We start from the raw sequence: 22,715 nt of genomic DNA on the forward strand, positions 1-22,715 counted from the left end.
TAATCCAAGATTCCCCTCCCCAACCTTTCAGTCTCCCTTAAATATTGGTATTTCCCAGTGGTCTTCCGTCCAAAAGATCAGCTAGGTTGGATCTTGCTTAGCTTTTCAAAATCAGCCAAAGTTAGGTGCCACCAAGTAGGTCACTTATTCATAAATAATATTTTGTGAACTCTAATGAAAACATTTTAATTATAAATCAAAAGCCATATTGTCCAATAACTTGGTATGATGTATAAGGTTATTTCTAGCTGTGGCTTTGGAGTAGTTTTCAACTCCAGATATTCCAGTTAACCTGATTGTCAAATGTCTGTCAGGTCCTCAAACTTTTTTTAGTGATGGCAGTGAGTTTATTACTAAACTCATAAATCATATTCTGTGGCATCTCTTCCATTTTCCATCAGCATAGTTGCTTCAGGAACATATTACAGCCATAAAGATTTGTTGCTACTAATTCTTTACAACATAACAGTTCTGTTTTACAATAATCAATGTGGCAAATGAATTCTAGCAATTGAGCTTTTCTTCCAATGTCTGATGACTTAACCACAGTACTGTACAAACATTTCAAAGCCTGTGGACTTACCATGAATCCATCTGTTAATGGTGTTGCCCAAAAAAGGAACCCTTTGAAAAACCCTTCTGTTTCTCTGCTTACTCCTAAGAATCTCTTCAGTGCAAGGGAGAATCAGGGCCTCTGGAACTGTAGGAGGTTTCATAGTTTTAGGTCTCGGTTCTGCTTTTAAATACCTACCTTCTTGAGTTTTACTCAACACTTGTTTTAGCTGATTCCAAGCTTGTTTTCCTGAATTTAAATCTCTCAAAGCAGAATCAAGGTTTTTTTTCAACTAGATGAGTGTTCTATTGAGAAATCTCCTTTCAGTTTGCTGGGTACCATTACTTCACTAGTCAGTTTACCATAACAAATAGTAAATTCTGATTAAATTCATCAATACACCATGCAAATTCCAATTATTTTCTTAATTTTTTGTAGTCACATTAGTCTTGCATATTGCAGGATTTTTTTCTTTCTCACTGTTCCTTCATCTCTGCTTTCTCTTCACCACTATCATCTTCATGTTTTCTCTTCCTATTGACATTAGGCAGGTCACAGTATGCACTTGAGGGCTCCTTCTCTTATCTGGCTTCCATTATTTTTTTTATAAGCATTATGCTGCTGCCATAGCCTGATACAGAATTAAATATGAAGGTAAATTAAAAGATGTTAGTTTAATGGCACTTAGTATTCCGATTTTTTTTTCCTTTATTAGGGAATCCAGAAGAACTAAAGGTCACAGTAGCACTGTTGTTTGCATATATTCATACGAGTTGTCCTCTGAACTCTGTTCCAGCTAAAGTATGCTCCCAAATTTTCACCTTTTGCAAACTTTTCTGAATTTCAGAAAAGTTTGCAAACATTTTAACAATTTTCTTTAAAAAATAAAAATATTAAAAAAGTAAAAGTATTACAAGTCACAGCTAAATTTCAGATGATTCAGCAAGTGTATTGAAAAATGAAGTATTTAAAAGATAATTTCTCCTTGCAAAGTTGGTGATTGTTGTTTCCATCTGGGACATCCATGTTTTCTGGGGGAAAAAGGAAGTGTTTTTAATTAATTTAACTTTAAAATTTTACTTACTGAATTTGTATGCCACCTGACTTCCAACGACTCTGGGTAATTCATGAATAAAAACATTAAAAACAAGAAAAAACAAGAGCAAAATAAAATAATAAAAGATGGCAAGAATGACAAAAAACAGACAGGAAGGAAAGAGAAACAAACCCACACAATCCAAAGGGGGCCTCACTCACCCGTGCTAAAGGCCGGGACGAAAATCTGGTTAAGGCGGGTGCTGCTACAGAGAAGGCATACTTCCAGGGTTCCAATAGATAGCATTATTTAAACAAAGGCACTTGTAGTGCGCCAATGCTGCTAGATTGAATTGGCTGGGCAGATACTATAGGAGATAGGCAGTCCCTCAAGTAATTAGGCCCTATGCCGTAAAGATAGGCATATTGGTAATCACAGCACTTTGAATAGCACCAGGAAGCAAACAGGCAACCGGTGCAGCTCATAAAGCAGGGATGTTACATGGGCATAATGAGTTACGCTCACCACTGCCTGTGCCACTGCTTTCTGGATCAGTTGAAGCTGCTGGGTGGTCTTCAAGGGCAACCCCATGTAGAGCTATTGCAGTAGTCAAGCCATGAGATGATCAGGGTATGACTGTATGACAGGCCTCCTGATCTAGGAAAGGGCACAGCTGGTGCCCCAGATGAAGCTGTGCAAAGGCCTTCCTGGCCACAGCTGCCACCTGCTCACTGAGACCCCCATGGCAAAGTGCAACCCCATCTAAGATCAAAGATGGAATAACCCCAGATCTGGGTGGCCCAAACACTCAAGTCAGTCTTGGTAGGGTTGAATTGGAGACAGTTCTTCCCCATCCAAACTCGCACAGACTCCAAGCACTGGGATAGAACCTTGACAGCTTTACTTGGCCAGCCTGGGATCAAGAAATATAATTAAGTATTATCAGTGTATGGATGATAGTGAACCTAGCAGTCTAGTGTGGATGTTGAAAAGGAGGGGATAGAAGGTAGAACTCTATGGCACCTCACAAAGGAGGATCCTGGGGAGCCATCTCTCCCCCCAACCAATATTGATTGGAACTGGCCCTGGAGAAAGGAAGATAATCACCATAAAATGGCGCCCAGCCCATGGAGGCAATTTAGAAGAATACCATGGTCAACAGTATCAAAAGCCACTGAGAGATCAAGAAGCACATGGATGGATGCACCATCACCATCCTGGTTTCGCCACAGATCATCTACAGTACAAGGACAACCAAAGCTGTCTCAATACTAAATCATGGCTGAAACCTGACTGAAATGAGTCTAGATAATCCATTTCCTCCACAGTACTCATCAACTGCAGACTGACCACCTGCTCAACAACCTTCCCCCAAAAGGGAAGGTTGGAGACTGGATGATAGTTAACGAAAACTATTGGGTCCAAGGATGGTCTGTCTCTTGAAGAGGGGCGCACCACCACCAATTTCAAGGCAGGAGGTACCACTCCTCCATCAAAGAGGCTAATACCACAACATGGATACATTTTATGCTTTCAAGAAATGTTTCTGAAATGAAATGCCTACCTTGGCTACCTCTGTCTGTGCTTGAAGTAAGTAGGCTCCTATGCACTGTTGATACCTATTTTCATGCTGTATTAGAAAAGCATTTCGTAGTCCCAGAGCTAAGAAAATATAGATACATGATAAATACCTCCCACAATTTTCACTCCTGGTCTCTATAAACAATGAATAGCTGCCTTTCAGTTTGTGACGGGAATATTTAATTGATAACTTCACATGATGTACACACAGATGACAACTCAGTAAACAAACAGCTTCAGTGGAATGTACAGCTAGCTTTCTTTTATAGTAGGTAACAATGACCTTTGGGCTAATTTCATGTAGTCCTTGGCATACTTTCAGAATTTTATTTATTAAATTAATTGAGATCTCTGTTAACTGCTTTATTTTCCCTGCAGTCTGGGAAAGGGGAAGGGATGAGGATGCCAGGAAGCAATACATACATACATACATAAAAATGGGTGTCATCAAAGAGAATGGGTGTTTACATTATCTGTTTAATGTTGGTTTCTCCCATTGCTTGTTTTGGCTCTGTCTCATTCCCTATCATGTATGTTCCTAAACAAAGATGACTCAGGTTTAGAAATAAATACAGTCTAAAAAGTGGTCCTAAGTGGTAAGAAAACAAAAAACAAGGTTTCCAAAAATATCTGTGAAAAGGTATCAGTGTTAACTACTAAGTATAAAGATCTTCAAGGAAATTAAAGTGCAATATCATGCACACTTTGGAAGCTTCATTTTCTCCTATCTGGTTGTTGCTCTTGTGATGTCACTTCTGCTAGTACTACCTATCTTTATTTCATCATCCAAGGAATGCCTTTCAATTGCTATGAAGAGGATAGCAGAGTTCTGCCCAGAGTCCCCCAATGGGAGGATATGGATGTAATAAAATAAATAAATAAATAAATAAATAGTAAAAGAATGTATTCATCAATACTAAGAAAAAGGTTCTGCTATAAATGATGGTATTTAATCTCGCAGCTGTCTGAGTTACTACTTCAACATATAATAGATTGTATTAAGACTAAATTTGAATATGAAAACTAGCTTTTCCATTTCCATTTTAGTTTTAATTATCTGCATACCTATATATTATTTCTTAAATTGCTTTTCTAAGGAAAGGGCATAATAGTGCCTCCCCATTTTTTCTCTTCTGATCAAATATTTACTGTGTCTGTCTATACACATGAGGCAGAAATAGACTATATTTTTAAGAGTTGAAGCTGGTTTTATAGATATAAGATTTCTTGTGACATTAACAATCACTGTAATCTCCATAGCAGTATTTAATCAGTCGAATAATGAAGAGGTATAATAATCATATCATAGTCACATGCACTATATATAACCAGTTGCTTCAAACCTCCATGAGCTGTGAACAACATCTTCATACTAATACATTATACACTGGGGACATCGAAAACGGAGAACCCAAATATTACAGTAGATTTATTTGAAAGTGGATAAAATAAGAATTATTTTGCAGAAGGTTCATTTTCACATGTATAGGAATAAGGGTGGTTTAGATTTAACTATGAATACCAATGTCAGTGTTAAATTGTGGGTCTGTCTCATCAGTTTGGCTTCTTTCCCCAGCACACTTTTTAAAAGATGTCCATAATAAATGCCATCTGCAGTTCATTATTGTATGAATTCTACTCATTACTTACAAGCTGTTGCATGCATACAATGGCTGTTTAGAGGCTTTGAAATGAAAGTAGACATTTTTGGAAATGCTTCACTCACCAGTGCATTCTTTAAGTTTTCTAAACATTTTAAAGAGGGCTGACTTAGATGATCATGCACTCAAAAAACTACTGTGTATATGACATCTACAATTTTTAAAAGCACTGGCTAAGCAATTGTAAAGCATTTAACGTACCTGTTATATGGAACGAATCAATGTTTTTGACCATCATTCTATCTAATGGAATAGGCTGGTCAAGTACTGTGCAGTTACCACCTTCTTCAAGCAAAGATTGCAACTCCAGAGTGAAGAAAGAACAGACAGGTGTTAAACTCAGGTCAAATTTCTGAAATGAAACCAAAAAACGTATTTGCGACCCATGGTGGCAGGGAAGGCAGGAAAGATTCAGGTTAAGCTAACTAGCTAAATTGCAGGATGCAGGACCTAGGACCTAGGATTCTCTGAGATGAATAAATAGAAATAGAACAGCAGTGTGGGGGGTGATAATTTGCAAGTTGGCGGATTTAGTGTTGTGATACAAGCCCTGGCCATTTTGTAATGCACTGATGGTGCACACATATTCAAAAGGGGCAGGGCTTGTGTAGTGATGCTTTTGCCAATTTTGACTCTCCACCCACAGTCGCCACTGAAATAGAGATTGTAGGAAGAGTTAGCAAGCTCACCTCAAATCTTCTGGTTTATGTCATAGTTTAATTAACCCATACAGGTCAAGTATGGGTGGGAGGGAGATGGAATGGAAAGAAAGGAAACTAGTTGTGGGAAGGAGACAGTGAACCAGCTTGGAAGCACACATATTGAATCCCAACTTTGGGTGTATCCAAGGAGAAGAGGGAGGAAAAGAAAGGAGAAAGACTTGGAAACCAGCAGGGTAAAGATGAATAAATCAAGCTATTAATATGAATAACTAGGGCCATTTCCTGCTTATATCAAAGGCTCTGCAGAAAGTGTACAACATGCTAAACCTTAATGTGGTTTCTTTATTTTCGGCTTAATGAGATAAGAGAATCATCATGCTCAGTAAATCATGTTTGTACCTTAGCATTATGTTTGAACCAGGCCAATATAACTTCTTCAACAAACCATAATTACAACTAACCCCATCTTAGTGGTTGTGAAGCTAGTCACCTTTGCACAGCTTTTGACATAAGCCAGAAACATTCTCTAGTTATTAATGTTAACTATATTTACTACCTATTGTGAAGAGAGTCAAGTGGAGTCCCCACCCCATATCCTTCAGCCAAGCTGTAATAACTACCATGCACAATAAAATAGAAGATATTGAAAGTATGGAATGAAGTCTTTACAACAAGCAACATTGTTGATACAAGCAGGTATTACAGGTCCTCCAAAGACTTGGCTTCTATCACAGCAACCTTAAGGCCTCTCTGTTCTGGGAGACTAACTCACCCAAAGAATAAGCCAATGGCTTTAGTGTATGTTTTGCAAGAGTGTTTTTTGTTTCTTTAAAGATGATCTTCAGGGATAATCTTCCCCCCTCCCTATACAGTTAGTAAGCTCAGCTAAACTTAGCCCTTGCATTTCAATAGGTCTCCCCCCCCCCACGATTTATAGGGATTTATTTATACCATAACATGTTTAGACTGTTGCAAAATCCTTATTTCTGTCTGCCATCTGCTCTTTGATCTACGCTATTTTTTCCATCTTCTTAAAATTGATTACTGCTAATTCAAAAGTTGTTGATCAGGATGGCACTGAAGGTGAACCACAGAAGTTGGAGGCCATTCCAAAAAGTGATTCCACCATGTAAGCAAATGATGGCTTTGTTTGGTAAGGTGTGTCTTTGTAAATGTTAGCAACATGCGCTCTCTACCAGGAACTGCCTCAACAAGCGAAACAAAGGGAGACAATTCCAAGTGCTGAATGAATCAGTTCTGAAGACAAGTCAGGTAGCTTTCTGCAAGAAAACATACTGTATTATTCTATTCTGAATAATAGCCTTCTTCTGAATTCTTTGATAATTAAATAGTTGCTATGCTGGTAATCCACAACTCTTTCTGCTCCCAACAGGTCAAAATGTATATAAATAGAACAGCAGCTGATTATTATTTTTCTCTTTCTTTCCTTCTTTCATTTTGTTACCTTTTTATATCGGTTAGGTTTTGTAATCAATAGCAAATCATCAAACAGGAACAGATAGACGTCAGTAAATCTCATAGATTCTGGGGAGCAAATAAAAGGTGAACTGTGATGCAGATATTTTAAAAACAAAACTAACATTTTATTTTCTGAGCATTTTGCTGCATCTTGATTTTGGCTGATCTAATAGAAAGAATTTGGAAGAAGTCCAAAAGTATGTTACCTTTTCCCACCAACAGATATCTGATTTTACAATTTTATCTTCTGTGCATGAGGAAATTGGGAGAAAACAGTTCCCTACCATTAACACCTGCATCTTCTTTATAAGTATAGAGTTAAAATTTATATTTGAGTTATTAAACATTCATACCAGCCACAGTGCTATGGACTACAATGTATAGGTAGGCCCTGATGTAAAAACACTTGCAATTGTATCTACAAGGCTGAGTTAAGTAAATGACTGCAAAGCACTGGTGGCAGCAGAAGTAGCATTAGGACAGACTATGGATTTCAAGTCTGGAGTCCCACGGTAACTCCCCCCATTCATCCGAAAAAAAAAACACCAGTCCCGTGATGTAAGAGAACTGGCTAAGAGAAAGCAGCTGCATCTCATAAGAGGCTGAACAAAAGAATTCCCCAAGAGTTAATACTGTAGTAGACCTCTGAACCAACCCCAGGAATATGCAGGCAAAAAGAACACCAGTTGGAGATCCATTTGGTCTTGACTAAGTAGTAGACTGTGCACATTGCAAACCATGGTGGTGGTGGGGGAATGCTGCCTTGACTTTGTGAAGTGCCTCTCTGAATGCTTACAAAGCCCTACTGCATTTATGGAGGCCCTAGTTTTCTCTGACTGATGCTCTGATTTGTAACTACGGTCATGTACTTCTACTAATTCAGTAGTGCGTCAGTTAAATATCCAGAACTGGAAACAAAAATGAGTTAGAAGCATTGCCTGGGTAAGATTAATTCTGTGACTCATTTTGTCAAGATTTTGTTTCTGTTGTTTCATGAGGTTTGGAAGCTATTTCATTCTGTGTATTGTCTGATATGCTTGCCAGATGTGAAATATTTACCTGCAAGTATTAATCGCCCTTCAAGAACAAGTGATCTGTTTGTAGGTGACAAGATGTTTTCACGTGGGTTATCTCTTAGCATGTACTTGAGACACTTAAGATGGGGAAAAAGGAAGCCAGAAAAGGTCATTTAATAGATCAGAAGTGAATTTTTATTTGAAAGTGTAAAGAAGATAAATAGCAAGCTACATGTCAGTAGAAAACAAACTGATACATCATCACACTGTTAAAGGCTACAGTGATCAAATCTCATTTATCCAAACTTCTCAATACAAAGTTTTTAACACCAGTCTCTGCTTTCTTAGCATGGAGCAGAGCAAAGGAATCAGGGACTCTGACTTCAGCACTACACACATATATTTATTTGTTTTTAAAAAAGCAGCAGCATGGGTCTGGTAATGCCTCCTTCTCTTAGAGGCTGGCTGAAGAAATGAAAATGCTGAGCATAACTATAGTACACCACATCCAAACATTTAAAAAAATGTTATGAAGAAGCAACCGGGACGTGGAGGAGACACTGAAAGGGTGAAAATACCAGACTTTTGTTTTATGGGCTCCAGGACCACCTTGTCACGGGACCCCTCAAACTTTATAGTTCTTACTGTGATCAATCCTTTCAAACAAACAATCAATAGATTGTAACCATTTCCATTCAATCTTGTGATTGAATATTGTGATCTACCTGCCATGAAGGTAGAATATTCCACACTATGTGATAATTGTTAGAAACTTTTTCTCCATTTGTATGGTAACTCTTAGCTGAGAAAGATTTAGACTACAGTATAACATTTTCTATACTAATCAAGAAATTGCATACCTCAGGAACAAAAAATCTTTTGTCTTGATCCCAAAGTGAAGGCCAAATTATAATTTCCTGAAGCTGTTTAAATTTCTGAAAATTGTCCAGCCATTTCACTTTACCTTCCAAATCCCCTGAAAAATATGCCACAGAAAGTCAAGAATGGATGACTGATAATGACATCTACATACATATTTTGGATTGCAAATTATGATGAGCATTAGCAGTCTTCACACAAGAAGTGAATGTCCACATTGGTAGACTCTAGTGCAAGTAGTTAATCTCTGGATATCATAATATCAAAAAATCAATTTGTGTATATCCCAAAACTGAGTTGTCAGATTTTTAGTTTCTTGTGCTTTGTTCTAGTTCGAATAAGTTGATTTTTTCAGCTAGTTTGTATGGTACTACTACTGATACTGGCACTAAATAGTTTGTACATTAATTTTCAGAACAAATAGTTTCCCCAAGCATCCTATATGTATCAGAAATATTTTAAAACCAATATCTAATAAATTAAGAACAGCAAACATAAAAAATATAAGAACTGTAGCATAAATTTAAAAAAATATCCAAATATAATGATAGAATACTTAAAATAACCACCGGATAGTAAGACCTAAACAGTAAAAACAAAATTGATTAAGAGCCTATATGGCAAAAACCACAGGGGATGAAAAGGGAATGGGCCAAAAGGAACAAGAAAGCTTTCCAAAACAAAAATAGCAGAATAAGGGCAGGGGTCCAGAGGATATTCCAGTGTTGTGGGATGAACATGGAGAAGGCCTGGCCACATCTCAGCCTGCAAATTCCCTAGGCCTTCAGAGATGATCTAACATTTTGGCAGAGAAGAAACATTCACAAGATACTGTAGTCCAAAACTGAAAGGCGAGATATAATACTGAAAATATAATACTGAAAATAAAACTGAAATGGGGGTGTAATAATGAAGTAATACCAACCTTGCTATTTTTTTGTCCTAGTTACAGTCATAGAAAAACAATTTTTGCAAATTTGAGAAACTCAGAACAGAACAAATCCCAAAGCAAGGTTGATGTTTAGACTTCCTTTACTCACGTATTGATGTTTCCACCTTTTCCTTAAGTGAGCTAATGGTAACTTTCTCTGCTGCCTCTGTATTTTTCCAGATGTTCTTTAACAGGAGGGGATAGCGGGTCAGCTTGTGTAAAGGTGCAACTAACATTTCAGATAGACGGAGTCGCTTACACTCTTTGTTCCGCTCACACCACTGTTGAATTTGATGGAAAAATCATGTTAGGAACACAACTTCAGTGGGCTTTCTTAACAGAATGAGTATCAGTCATACCATAAACCATTTATTTCTTAAATGTAAATCGAATATGACATTATTTGTCACGTAACATATCTTTGCAAATTATTCTATTTTTTTCAAAGTGAATCTTTTCAAGGTATATTACCATGAAGTACTAGTGTTAAATCTCTTTTGAGTTAAGTTTAACTCTGGCAATTTTCTTTTTTTTCATTGGTGCATGTATGTTGTTTGTTGGTAGCAGTTTGGAGATGGCTTCCCACTGCTGCCTTCTGTAAATTTTTCTTTTTCTTTTTAGTCTAGCTTACCTCCCTAGTATTTCTTGGTCATCTCTCATTCAAGTACCAACCAGATCTGACCCTGCTTAGCTTTTGAGATCAGCCAAGGTCAGCTAGGCTGTGCCATCTGGAAGAACTTAACATATTGATCAGCATCAATATTCTGCCATTATTCAGTTAAAGGCGGATTGAATCAGCTTGTATATATTTTTTAATCAGAAGACCCTGTTAATTATATGTCTTTTATCTATCAGATAATAGTGATTTATTCTGGACATAGTGGAATGAATTTAAAACACTATAAAAGCAATCAAAGACAAGATTAATAGCTTTACTTTCAAATAGGTTCCAAAGTCCTCTCTTTTCTTCAGTTTTTCCAAGTAAAAAACAGCAGAAGTGTAAGTCAGACAGTATATCTGGTGGCTCTGACACAGGTTACCTTGGAAATACTGGAAGATAAAAAATACTAGACACTTACTATTAGAATACCAGCATACTGATCCATATGCTTTTAAAAAATTTTGTCTTGCATTTTTCACCTAGCCATGATTCTGAATCTTGTATACATTAATATTAGTTCTTTGTTCATGATTGTTACAAAAACAAAACAAAACAAAAGTCCCTTGGGCCTGATCCAGCCTTAGTGCAAGGCTTGAAACAGTAAGCACATTAATTTAGGATGTTCCATTGATTTCAATAAAATGTATTTCTCAGTAAATATGCATAGGATCATGCAACCCACTGGCTTGTCTTTGGCTGACAAAAGGAAACGATCTCTGAAACTCCATTTTACCAGACCTTAATGCAAGAGATGTTGCATATAAAAGACCAAATTTCTGCTGTGATTTATGTATTTTGTGTAATCAGAGAATTACTCAATTGGCATGGCTCGTATGATGTACATAATAACATAATCACACAAATGATGTAAAGCCCTGCCATGCCCAATTCAATGGAATGTTCTCAATAACAGACACCCTTTCTCCCAATTAGTCTGTTAAAGCAAGGTTTCACTAGTGGTTTTGCACTGTGTTTAGTTGTCCAAATAGATTGGTCCAAATGTCAGATTTCCATTATCAGCCACAATGACCAAAGCCTTGGAGCCTGGAGGATTATAGGCACTGAAATCCAACATACCTAGAAATCAAAAGATTGGGAAAAACAACTTATCATAACTGTAGGAAAGGAAGCCACTTTGAACTTTTGTAGCAAAAACACCTTTTTTTGTGGCACTCTAGCGATTTGAGACTAAAAGGACAGAATTGTGGGTTTCTTCAGGATAATTAAAATGTTCTGCTTCCCAACATTTCTTACCAGGTTTCATAACTTGAATGTATTTGGTCACTTTTTACCTTTGTGAGTATGCTGGTGAAATCAAGGGAGGGTGTTCGCTTGAGAAGATGATCCTCTATGGTGCTAAATAAACTGGTTACAAAACTTAGAGTCACCTAGGTAAAGAGTATTTGAAATTAATTTTGGATAAAACACTAGACTTTAAGATACACAAGGTAAGAGCCACATTCTTTTCCACTGAAGCCTGTAGGCCAGAAGATGACAGCCTCTGCAAAGAAAGGTGGATAGGGTGAAAACTGAAGAGGCCTCTTTTCTCTGAAGCAGATAAAGACCACCCTGCCTGCTGCACTTGGATTTGAAAGTGCTTTGTGATGCCACTGTGTAATTGGCAGGAAGACACCACAACCAGGTAGGAAAAAGGTTGTTTTTCCTGTTATTCTTCCCAAAAGTTACTTGCTGTACTTCTTTTCCACTTCATTTCTCAAGCCTGGTTGTTTCACTGCAAGTTTGTCCTTTTTTTTTAGTGCCCGTGATCCTTTCCCCAAATCATTCCTCCAGGCAGCCAAGTTAGGTTTGGCAAAAACTTTTCAGTGTTTTTAATTACTGAGGTTGAGCACTTCTGGATTGGCCCAGGTTGGGGGAGATTGCCCTGCTGAATTTGTGTAGCACAGCCCATGAATGTTCTTTTGAAATTAAATTAAAATATATTTCTAGAATTTATGTCTTATTGTAAGATGGAGAGCAAAAGACATTCTTCTGTAATATTGGTGTTAAGATCTCAGGATCTTTTTTCCTACTCTAGCATAAAATAAGGAAAATCTATTGAAATCTTAACAGATATTAAAATGAGTTCTAGATCATCATTAAAAAAAATATGTCAGATCTGGTGAGCACACACAGTTTTCACCACTCAAACCAGGAGTCCAAATGCTGTTTAATGTAGGGCTATATAACATACTTTATAATTGAACCACTACTTTGGGATAAATGCATTGAAAACTTAATATCTTGTATTTTCTATTTCAATTTTTCCAGAGATCAACATTTTTTAAAAATAAGCAGGATTTGGATTGTTTTGATACTACTAGTATTTTACTTTAATTATTACCAATCATATTAATTCAGTAGCATGAATAATTCTGGTATAAGTCCACATTTTTTATTATCACTAAAGTTCCTTGTTGTCACCTGATTTAATTCTTCCAAATTTGCAAATAGTAGCCGAGGTTCCACATCTGGAAGGAGTTCCTTGCTCTGCAGGTACTTTAATGTATCCATAAAGATCTTTGAAAGAAACAAACAGTAATTTCTGGGTAATAATTTATTTTCCAAATCCCTGAATCCTACCATTGCTACTGGTTCTTTCTTTTGAGGAAGCTAATCCTTCTCCAGTCCCATTATAGCTCCAAAACAGAGTTCAGATTTCACTGAAAGATTACTTTGTTTTTAAACTAGAATGTCATAATCTACCAATTATTCAGAGAGAGAGAGAGAGAGAGAGAGAGATTGATTGATTGATTGATTGATTGATTGATTTAGAATGAACTGTAAAGTCAAGAATCAGTTCTGGCTGTCAAAACTGAACTGAACTCATCCTTGTCCTAAGCTTTCTTCATTTCAGTATTATAATTTAGGACAGTGGGGTCATGTTGTTGTCATTATTAAAGAACTGGGAATACGTTATCCCTGCCAAATCTATTTCAGATCATCTGGAGAACTATTAGTAAATTACAATCTGTGTTCTGTCCATCCCCCAAATAAGCAAAAAATCCCAAGAATAGAATTACTTTTCAAGGACCTGCATTATATGTTTATATATTAGTGAATGTATCTCCCTTCCTCTCATCATTTCCCCCCAAATCTCCTGTAATAGTTTCCTAAAAACACAACACAGATGTGCTCATAATTGCTTGGAAATCTGTACATACTGCATTGCTGCCAAGTTGAAATGACAATTACTCAACAATTCAGTTAAAGAATTAAACCCTCCAAATGGCTTAATTGGAAGTAGGCATGTATAAAATTGGGCCATATGTTTTGCCCATGTTCTTGTTTTATACAGGTCTTTTCAGGAAGCACAATGCTGTTCTCTCAAGGTACTTTCTTTGAAATACCAAGTATTGGTATAATTAAACTAGGTTCATTGCTTCTGATTATTATATATAGTAAGTAATGATGGTTATCTACCTCACAACTTCTTTATAGGAGATGCAGTGAGCACCCACCCAGCCTTGTACAGAAAATATTGGATGAGAGAGCACCAGGAAATATAAGGCTGTAACCTCTGTTTGGAAGTGGAAATGCCATTCCAGAAGGAGGCAATGGGACAAACCATTTCTATACGGTGCCAAGGCAACTACCTGGCCATGTCCATTAAGTCATCAGGAAATGAGTGTGATTGGAGGGAGATTTTCCCTTTCCCTTTGGAAAGACTCATGACTAGAACAGTGTTTCTCAGCCTTTCTGGCTGGGGAATTCTGAAAGTTGAAGTCCACACATCTTAAAGTTGACAATGTTGAGAAATACTGTACTAGAAGAATATCTTCCTCTTAATTTTGAGGAAGCCATTTCAAGTGAGCATAATTCCCCATTTAAGTAAATGCAAGCAGTCTTTTCTTCACAAATGTATTTGTACAACTGAGTTTCAGATCTCATGTAGGAAGGAAGCTGGTAAATGCAGAAGTGAAGAACAAAAGCAGTATACTGTTGAAGAAACCAGGAAGTTTTATGTTTTAGATTGGCCTTATTTGCACATACTACTGAGCCAAGATTTTTTAAATCATGGATTGTTCAACAACTCCTTGTGGACTGGTTCACACTTAACTTTAAGCTATACAGAATGGACTTGCATAGCACTTGCATAAGCCAAAAATAAGCAAGTCACATTATTGATATTATATATGGACCTGATTATTGTTAAATTGAGTTTTACTGTTCTTAACATAGCATCACGCTAACCTTCCCCAATCAAGTGTGCTGAGTTATACTTTCCATTTATCCAACACATCTGTTTCTTAAGCCAGTTTCAGAAATTCCATTCTGGATTGCACTGCAAGATCTGCTTGGCCATTCTCCTTCTTCTTGCTTTTCCTATCCATGCATAGAAAGCAACCCTCACTAGCCAGCTCTTGTGTGGATCAGTCTACCAATGTCTTTCTTTCCTTTCATGGATTGTTCCCTTCTCACTAGTTCCTATCTCTTTGCTTGTTTTCCCAAATGTTTGAACACGTGGATCCTTTGCCACTACCACCCCCTTTCCCATATTAGCTGCTTTGACACTAACAAAGATTCTCTCCCCACCCCCCTCCCTTCATGTTCCAGGGTTCCTCTTATACTACAATATAGTAATCAAAGCAACAAGGAACAGGTGATTTTTTTTCACTCCTATTTCCTCTGTGAAGCCATGGAAACTTTGTAGCAAGAAAGGACTGATAGATCAGGTTTATGGAAACCAAGTAGCCATTTTCTCCATTGCAACTTAAAGCTTTTTGTTTTTGTTTTTTAAGGAGGGGTAGCTTTGCAGAACTGTGCAGTTCGTTCAGCCAACCTGGGCAGAAATCAAAAGGGTTGAATGGAGCATAAGCTTCTAGGGTTGCAGATGGTTCATTGACATCAGACCATCAACCTTAATGTCAAGATTATTTAAAAAATAGCCACTACCCACCAGCAGAGAACATAGCCTGGCAAGGAAGGAACCTGCTGGGGGAGGGAGGGGGGACATGCAAGGCACGGCAGCTAACCGGACACGGATGCTATTAGAATGGAATGAAGCACTGGAGACCATGTCTGCTGAAGGGCTTTAGGTAGCTCCCCTCACAAAACAGCAGTTTTGAACTGACACTGGAAAACATAGATGTGAGATGTGTTTGCAATGGGCTGGGAATGGGAGAAGGACAGGGTCATCCATTCCTGCACTCAGGGAGCAGAGAGTGCTGATGATGGGCCAAGCAGAAAGTCTGGATCTGCTCTTAGATTATTTCTAAAAAGAGATGCCCCTTTCCAATGCACTTTTTCCAACTCAGATTGATTTGTAAAAATTGCCAGAGTCTTGTTGAGCAACCACTGCTACAGCTGGCATCTCAGGCTACAGAACACCACCTTCAGTGGAGCAAATGGTTGCATAAGACTATTGTCAGGTGAATGGGCAAGCTGCAAGCAGTAAAGTTGCTGAAAAGCTTAAACATACCATTTTGAGAACCAAAAGATGATCAAGAAAGTAATTGCATTCTGTTGTGAATAGCTCCCACACAGCTTCTTTCTTCTTTGTGTCTAACTGATCACCAGCAGTTTGTGGCTCAAGCTGATGCGTCTTCAACATTTCATGCCATGTTTTATCCTGTACTTGTGAATACAAATATATACTTATTTATACATATTCATTCTGAAATGAGAATTCTTTGCTATTTAAACACCAGAGTGATTGTTGATATTCAGCATTTTTCTGTTGAATATTTATTATAGGGTTGAAGCTCATATAAAATAACATTAATAATATTCTATATATTGCACTGAGGGAAATAATCAGTTAAGAGAAATCAAAATACAAAGTTAAAACAAATATAGGGGACTGAAAATTATATGATAAGTAGTATTGTACCTTAACATTGTGTAATCTGTAGCCATCACACTCTGGCATGTTAATGGTTAGAGTTGAAAGACAGTATTCCAGCTCAGCCATTTGTTTTTGTTTGTCTTTATTCTATTTAAAGACAAAATTTACATGTTAGTTTGCAAAATCTGAAGTTGTATATTTAAACTGGAGGGAAGAGGGAAGGTTATAGATTATTTTCCAGTGAGGTCTCCCTTTAGAAAAATCAAGATCAGACTTTGAAAAGGCATTGCATCATGAAGATATATGACTTTTATTGAAACATGATTGCCAACTGTTGTGGAATATAGGTAAAAAATAAAGTAGACTGATCTACCAGATTAGTCAGTACTGGCACAGGAAAATAAGCAGGGAAATATTGTGCTTGTTTTTATTGTAAGTGAATCTTTTCAGAGTGTATGGAATGCAGAAGAATTAAGTAACAGTCTGTTCATCCACCATAAGTTATGAGGGTATCCCTTTCTCTCTACCACCAGAGTGAAGGAAAACCTATGACTTTCTGTGGCATAGCTTATGTTTCTATATAGCTTACAGAAATATGAGTTGAATATCAGTGCAAAATATGGGGCTGCTATGGTGATAAGTAGCTACCCTTCTCTGCTATTTTATAATCCCTTATAGATGTTCTTCCATTTGTTGACCTAACTCTTGAACTGAATCTAAATATCCAAGCTGTATTAATGAACACTGGGTGCATGCCTGTTTGAATGTAGCCCTTTATTCCCCCATCTCAGTTTATTTAAGCAAAATGTTTCTAGCATATACAGCTGCTTTTTGTCTCTATCATCCATCCATCCATCCATCCATCCATCTATCATCTACCTACCTACCTACCTACCTACCACCACCACGACCACCACCACCAGGGGGCCAAACGTACCTGACACATTAATATAATTTCACTCAGGAGCACATATCCCACTTACTACAGGGCCTGGGGAAAAGACCAGATCTTCAAGGCCTATTTAAAAGGCACTGGGGTCAGGAAAACCTGAACCTCTGGGGGAACACTATTCCAGAGGGCAGGCACTGTGACAGAGAAGGCATGCCTCCAGGGTTTCATCAGATGGGACCTGGAGTACTGTTGGACCTTACTGGATGGGCAGAGACAATAAGAGACAGATGGCCCTTTAGATAACCAGGCCCTATGCCATGCAGGCCTTAGTAGGCAATAGCCAGCACCCTGACTTGCACCTGGAAACTTACTGGCAGCCAGTTACATGGCTGTACTGAACTGCTTCAAACTCAGTGCCACATGATGGCAAGTTAAAGTCTCCAAGAGCTAAAAGTCTTGGAGATTCCTCTGCCAGCTGAGCAGTAGAATTGGGAAGCTCTGGCAAGGATGTCACTATGCAGCAGGTAGGTCAACACAGCAGCAACAAACTCAATCCATACAGCCCAACTTCAAACACAGGGTCTCACCGAGTTACCTGTGGTGCAGTGCTGAAAGCTGTTAAGGTTCCCTGATAATACTCTTTCCCAGATAATATCCACCTCCCTGGCTTCCTAGCTGCTGCCACACTCAAAATCCAGGTAGGCACATCTTTGAGAGAGAAACACCCCACTCGTGGCCACTCAGGGCTCAATGACATGCCTGGTCAGCTGCCTTATTCTGCTTTACTACAGACTAACCTGGCATTTAGCAGTGGCAGCAGGAAGAAGAAGGTAACAAGATAGGAATTTTCATGGAGGATTACGGTACTGTGCAAAGAATGTATATGAAAAGGAAACATTCTGTATGGGTGGCTGGTGAAAACTAGTTGGGTGCCCTCAAGGTATGTTGGACTTCAACTCTCAGCATTTGTAGCCATGGTCCAACTCATCTAGAGGTCTTCAAAGTGAAGAAGCTTGTCATGTATTTTTCAGTCTATAGACACATCAACTGATAGTGAGGGGGAAAATCTGCAAAATTTGAAAAATACTCACAATTCCTTTTTTAGCGAATGGCCACCAAGGCCTTTTGGATTCTACTGCATGGAAGAAAAAGAAAAGCATTGTTAAAGAAATAAAAATACCTACTGTAGAAAATGTGATTGTATGTCCCTATTTATACAACATAGTTAACTCAGTCAATCCAGTGCCTGGGAAAAAGACCATGTCTTCACGGCCCATTTAAAGGAGAGCAGAGATAGGGAAACTTGAACTTCTGGGGGAGATACTATTCCAGAGGGCTAACCCAGTCAAATCACCTTATGATGGTTCTGGCAGCACACAGTCATGCTAACTTGGCCAAAAGTTGCCATTCTGAGAATACTGAGTCACTTCCCCCACCTCCATTTCTCCAGGAAGCATGTCTGGTATCCTAAGAGATCTCACACAGGAAAATCCTGGTTGGGGGATATTTATATCACCAGGCTCTTCTCCACCAGTCAGTCAAGCAACAGTGTCCAGGAAAAGAAAGGAAAAGAAGGAAAAAGAACACGAAAAGGGAGGAAAACTGGCAATGCTCCATGTCCAACAAACTTACAAATCTCACAGCTGTCTCTGCTGGCAACCTCCCTTCCATCCAACATCTTCCCCTCAACTCCTGGCTCACAATATTCACTTTATAGTTCTCTGCCCATTATACCCTCCCTCAACACAGCCAGGAAGTAGAAGATAAGATGCCAAAAGAAACACTGAAATGTGAAATGCAAACCTGTCTATTTGACACCATCTACAAGGGGCACCAGCCAGTTCCATCATCATCATCATCATCATCATCAATAATTTATATGCTGCCCAATTCCCAGTGACTCTGGGTGGATTACAATTATTTAAAACATGAAAAACAGGACAATAAAAACAAGAAGAAATGAAACAAGGGTAGATAGAGATGGCACAATAACAAACCAGTTGGAAACTAAAGAAAACAACCCAAGTTAAAAGAAGGCTTCAGTCATTCTCACCAAAGGTTGGTGAAGAGCCAGGCTTTCATGACTCTTTGAAACACCAGCAGGGTGGGGGCTGTGGGGATCTCAGGGGAACCTCATTCCAGATAGCAGGGGCTATGACAGAGGAGGCATACTTCTGGGGTACCAATAGATGGCATTGCTTAATTGAAGGGACCCAGAGCACACCAACTCTTCTAGACTGGATTTTGCGGCAGATACTAGGGGAGACAGGCAGTCCCTCAAGTAATTAGGCCCTATGCCATGAAGGTCTTTATAGGTAATGACAAGCATCTTGAATCACACCCAGAAGCAAATTGGCAACCAGTGCAGCTTGTAAAGCAGAGGTATTATATGAGCACACTAAGGCATGCCCATCATTGCTCACACTGCTGCATTCTGGACCAGTTGAAGCTTCCAGGTGGTCTTCAAGGGCAGCCTCATGTAGAGCACATTGCAGTAGTCAAACCATGAGACTATCAAGGACTGACTGTTTGATGGGCCTTCGTCCTGGCTCTACCAAGGTCATCTAGAAGCACAACCAGAGCTGTCTCACTACTAAATCCCAGCCAGAAACCTGACTGAAATAGATTTAGATAATTCATTTCCTCCATTGTCAGCTGCAGACCAACCACCTTCTCAACAACCTTCCCCCAAAAGGGAAGGTTGGAGACTGGAAAACAGTTATTGAAAACTGTTGGGTCCAAAGTTGGCTTCTTGAGAAGGGGGTACACTACCACCTCTTTCAAGGCTGGAGGCACCACCTCCTCCATCAAAGAGGCAGATACTACAGCATGGACCAAGCTGCCGGTCACCTCCCTGGTGGCTTTCACAACCCAGGAGGGACCCAGATCCAGGAAACAGATGGCCAAGCTGACAGCAGAGAGACCTCTGCCACTTCCTCAGGAGTCACCAGCTCAAACTCATTCCAGATCACACTACAAGTTCATGCCCCAGGCACCTTGGCTTGCCCTGCTAGTCAGAGTCCATACAGCATTGTTTGGAATACTATAGTTATACTATACCATGTGGGAGTAGGTGTGCATGATTTCAGACCTTAAGCATGAGTGTTTCCACTGAGGAATTTTCACAACTGGGATTATTTCTGATTGTAAATACTTACAGAGAAGCAGTATGGGTGTGTGTAGGGTGGGTGAGGAGGGCTTGCTTTTTCCCTGCAGTCAATCACCATCAGGGACACATATTCAGTGGTTACCAGGACTCTAACTGGGTGCACTATAATATAGAACACAGACACCCTCCAGCTTCAACACTTTTTCTTGGAAGACTAAGAAGGTGAGGGTGGCAATTGTCTCACTTTTGACTGTTTATTTGTCTCTCTCTCTCTCTCTCTCTGTGTATATAAACATGAAATTATGGTTTGTTATCCACATTTAGGGCTTAGCATGTTCTTTTCCACCAAGGCCTGGAGGCGCAGGGCATTCTGGTTGGGACTGGTGTTGTTTTCATAGCCAGTGGTGCAAAACTGCTATTGCAGTGCTACATTTAACAGTATACAAACCATAGGAGCTATTCTTAGTTCAAAGCTCAATTCACAGCTCTCCCTCCCTGACCTGAATTTTGCAGTGATGCTGATCGGTATAGGAATTGTGCTGCACTGTCTGATATCAACAGGTCTCCTGGGAACATCTCAAGTCCAGGCAAACTCACCACCACTGAGCTATGCCTGCGGACAGCTGACCTGTACAGTTTACAAAGAAGACACAAACATGGCACTTAATTACTTCCAAGAAAGTTGTTATTAAAGAAATGAGAAAATGCAACCCTTGGCTTTATTTTTTACCCAAAGATCCCAACATTCATAGTCTGAAACAGACAGTCTTGTACAATAATGTACAGAAAATTACCCAATCAACATAGCAAGGTGGCTTACCCAAATGAGTCTTTGCAGGGAAAATAATGTTTGTCAAGCAATTTCAGCTTAGCCATCATGTAGCAGCCGTGTCATCTCAGTTCTGAGGGTTAAAGTCCTAATACATCTAGAAGGTTGACCTACATAGATTTTTGCCTCATATTTTACCAGCACAAATATTAACTTTTTTTACTGAGAAAATACAGGTACCATTGATACAGATGCCTTACACATGCATTCTGCATGTTTAAATGGTTGCTCATCCATAACAGTTTTGTTCCTACTGATGTGCAGTCTTCTTGCATGATAAGAAGCAAGGGCTTATGACAATCAACCACGTCGATGCGGTTTTCTATTTTCTGGTTATCTTGTGACATACCTGAAAGAACCATCTGGCTAATTAATGAATCACCTTGAATGCAATATTGACACATTCCTTGTGTACTGGAATACAAATATTTGCTTACGTGTATCTTACCCCTTTTAGGTTTTTGTGCTGTGTCTGAAAATCTGAACCTTATTTTACTATTGCAAGAATGAAGATGTGAATCTAAGGAGCTATTTAATGAAAAGAAGTTTAGAACTCAGTTAATTGGCATATTGCCAGAACTGTTCAGGAAAAGTAAGTATGTGTTATACTTAACTTTAGCCATGTGAAATGTCAAAATCTCTGTTATACAATGATTTTTTAAAGTTACAAACTGGTTATGATAAACTCAAAATGGAAAGCCTATGTAACGTGTTTTATTATAGCTTTCCCTCCTAGGCTTTACCAGAAATCATTGGATCAATCAAGGAGTTTGATAAATCAAGCAAAAAAGGATTAAAGTGGTTTGCCTATTTTATTTTATTCCTGCACAGAATCTGAGACATTTCTCATGCCCATTGATCACAGGGGATATGATTCTGCCTAACTCTGTTCTGCAGGGTCAGGCCAAGGAATTAGCCACCCAAATCAGAATAGCCAATGAATGCTTCCTGCCTGCTCAAATTCAAGGCTGGTTTTACCCAACCTATGCACACCCTTGAGGAAGAAAGATCCCTCAGACATTTATCTGCCTCCTTGAAAGTAACAATAGAACAATCACAAATGGGAAAAAAAACCTGAACAGTTTGTTGTGTTGTCATAACATACAGAATCTGCTGCTTGTGACAGCAGCTTCACTCTTCTTAATGGGATCAGCCTGGTTGTAGTATTTTTTTAAAAAAACTATAAAATTGAACAACATTCTCTACATGTAACAGAAGAGGGAAGGGAAGAGGGATTCTGATGTTCTGAAAGCAAGGAATAGCTCTTAGCATTGTCAGCTGAATTGGTAACCTTATTTTTCAAGACAGTACACTTGCAAGCATCAAATAACTGAACAACTGTTGATCTACTTTGAAATATCTATTTGTTCTTCTACCATTAACATACAGAATAAAGGGAATATGGACCATTAATCTAATCAGCAATGGCCTTAATATTCAATAAAATAATCTTACAGTTTAGGAATCAATCTATGTTTGATGTATATGTAACAACATGGACTTTGTCTAATGCCTTGTGCAGAATAGCTGTAGCATTCTTCCTCAATATTGACCATATGCCTCGGGATTAAGGGACCTGAAATCCAACACATCCCAAAGGCACCAGGTTGAAAAAAGGAGGTCTGAACTGTACATGTATTT

At 38.6% G+C, this 22,715-nt stretch overlaps 1 protein-coding gene across 1 annotated transcript; it reads right to left on the reverse strand.

Moving 5' to 3' along the window:
* Nucleotides 1-1,464: 1,464 nt before the first annotated feature.
* Nucleotides 1,465-20,857, reverse strand: PLEKHG7 (pleckstrin homology and RhoGEF domain containing G7). Its single transcript, XM_063308470.1, has 14 exons — nt 20,746-20,857; nt 18,228-18,268; nt 16,290-16,391; nt 15,879-16,028; nt 12,881-12,976; nt 11,752-11,847; nt 10,735-10,848; nt 9,908-10,079; nt 8,849-8,964; nt 8,032-8,125; nt 6,959-7,038; nt 5,033-5,183; nt 3,154-3,251; nt 1,465-1,584 (listed from the first exon to the last, which is right to left on the reverse strand). The coding sequence occupies exons 1-14, from the start codon at nt 20,819-20,821 to the stop codon at nt 1,477-1,479; spliced, it is 1,494 nt and encodes a 497-aa protein (XP_063164540.1). The 5' UTR covers nt 20,822-20,857; the 3' UTR covers nt 1,465-1,476.
* Between the last annotated feature and the right edge of the window lie 1,858 nt (nt 20,858-22,715).

The sequence above is a fragment of the Candoia aspera genome, chromosome 7 (assembly GCF_035149785.1).
Source record: "Candoia aspera isolate rCanAsp1 chromosome 7, rCanAsp1.hap2, whole genome shotgun sequence".
Classification (NCBI taxonomy): Eukaryota; Metazoa; Chordata; class Lepidosauria; order Squamata; family Boidae; genus Candoia; species Candoia aspera.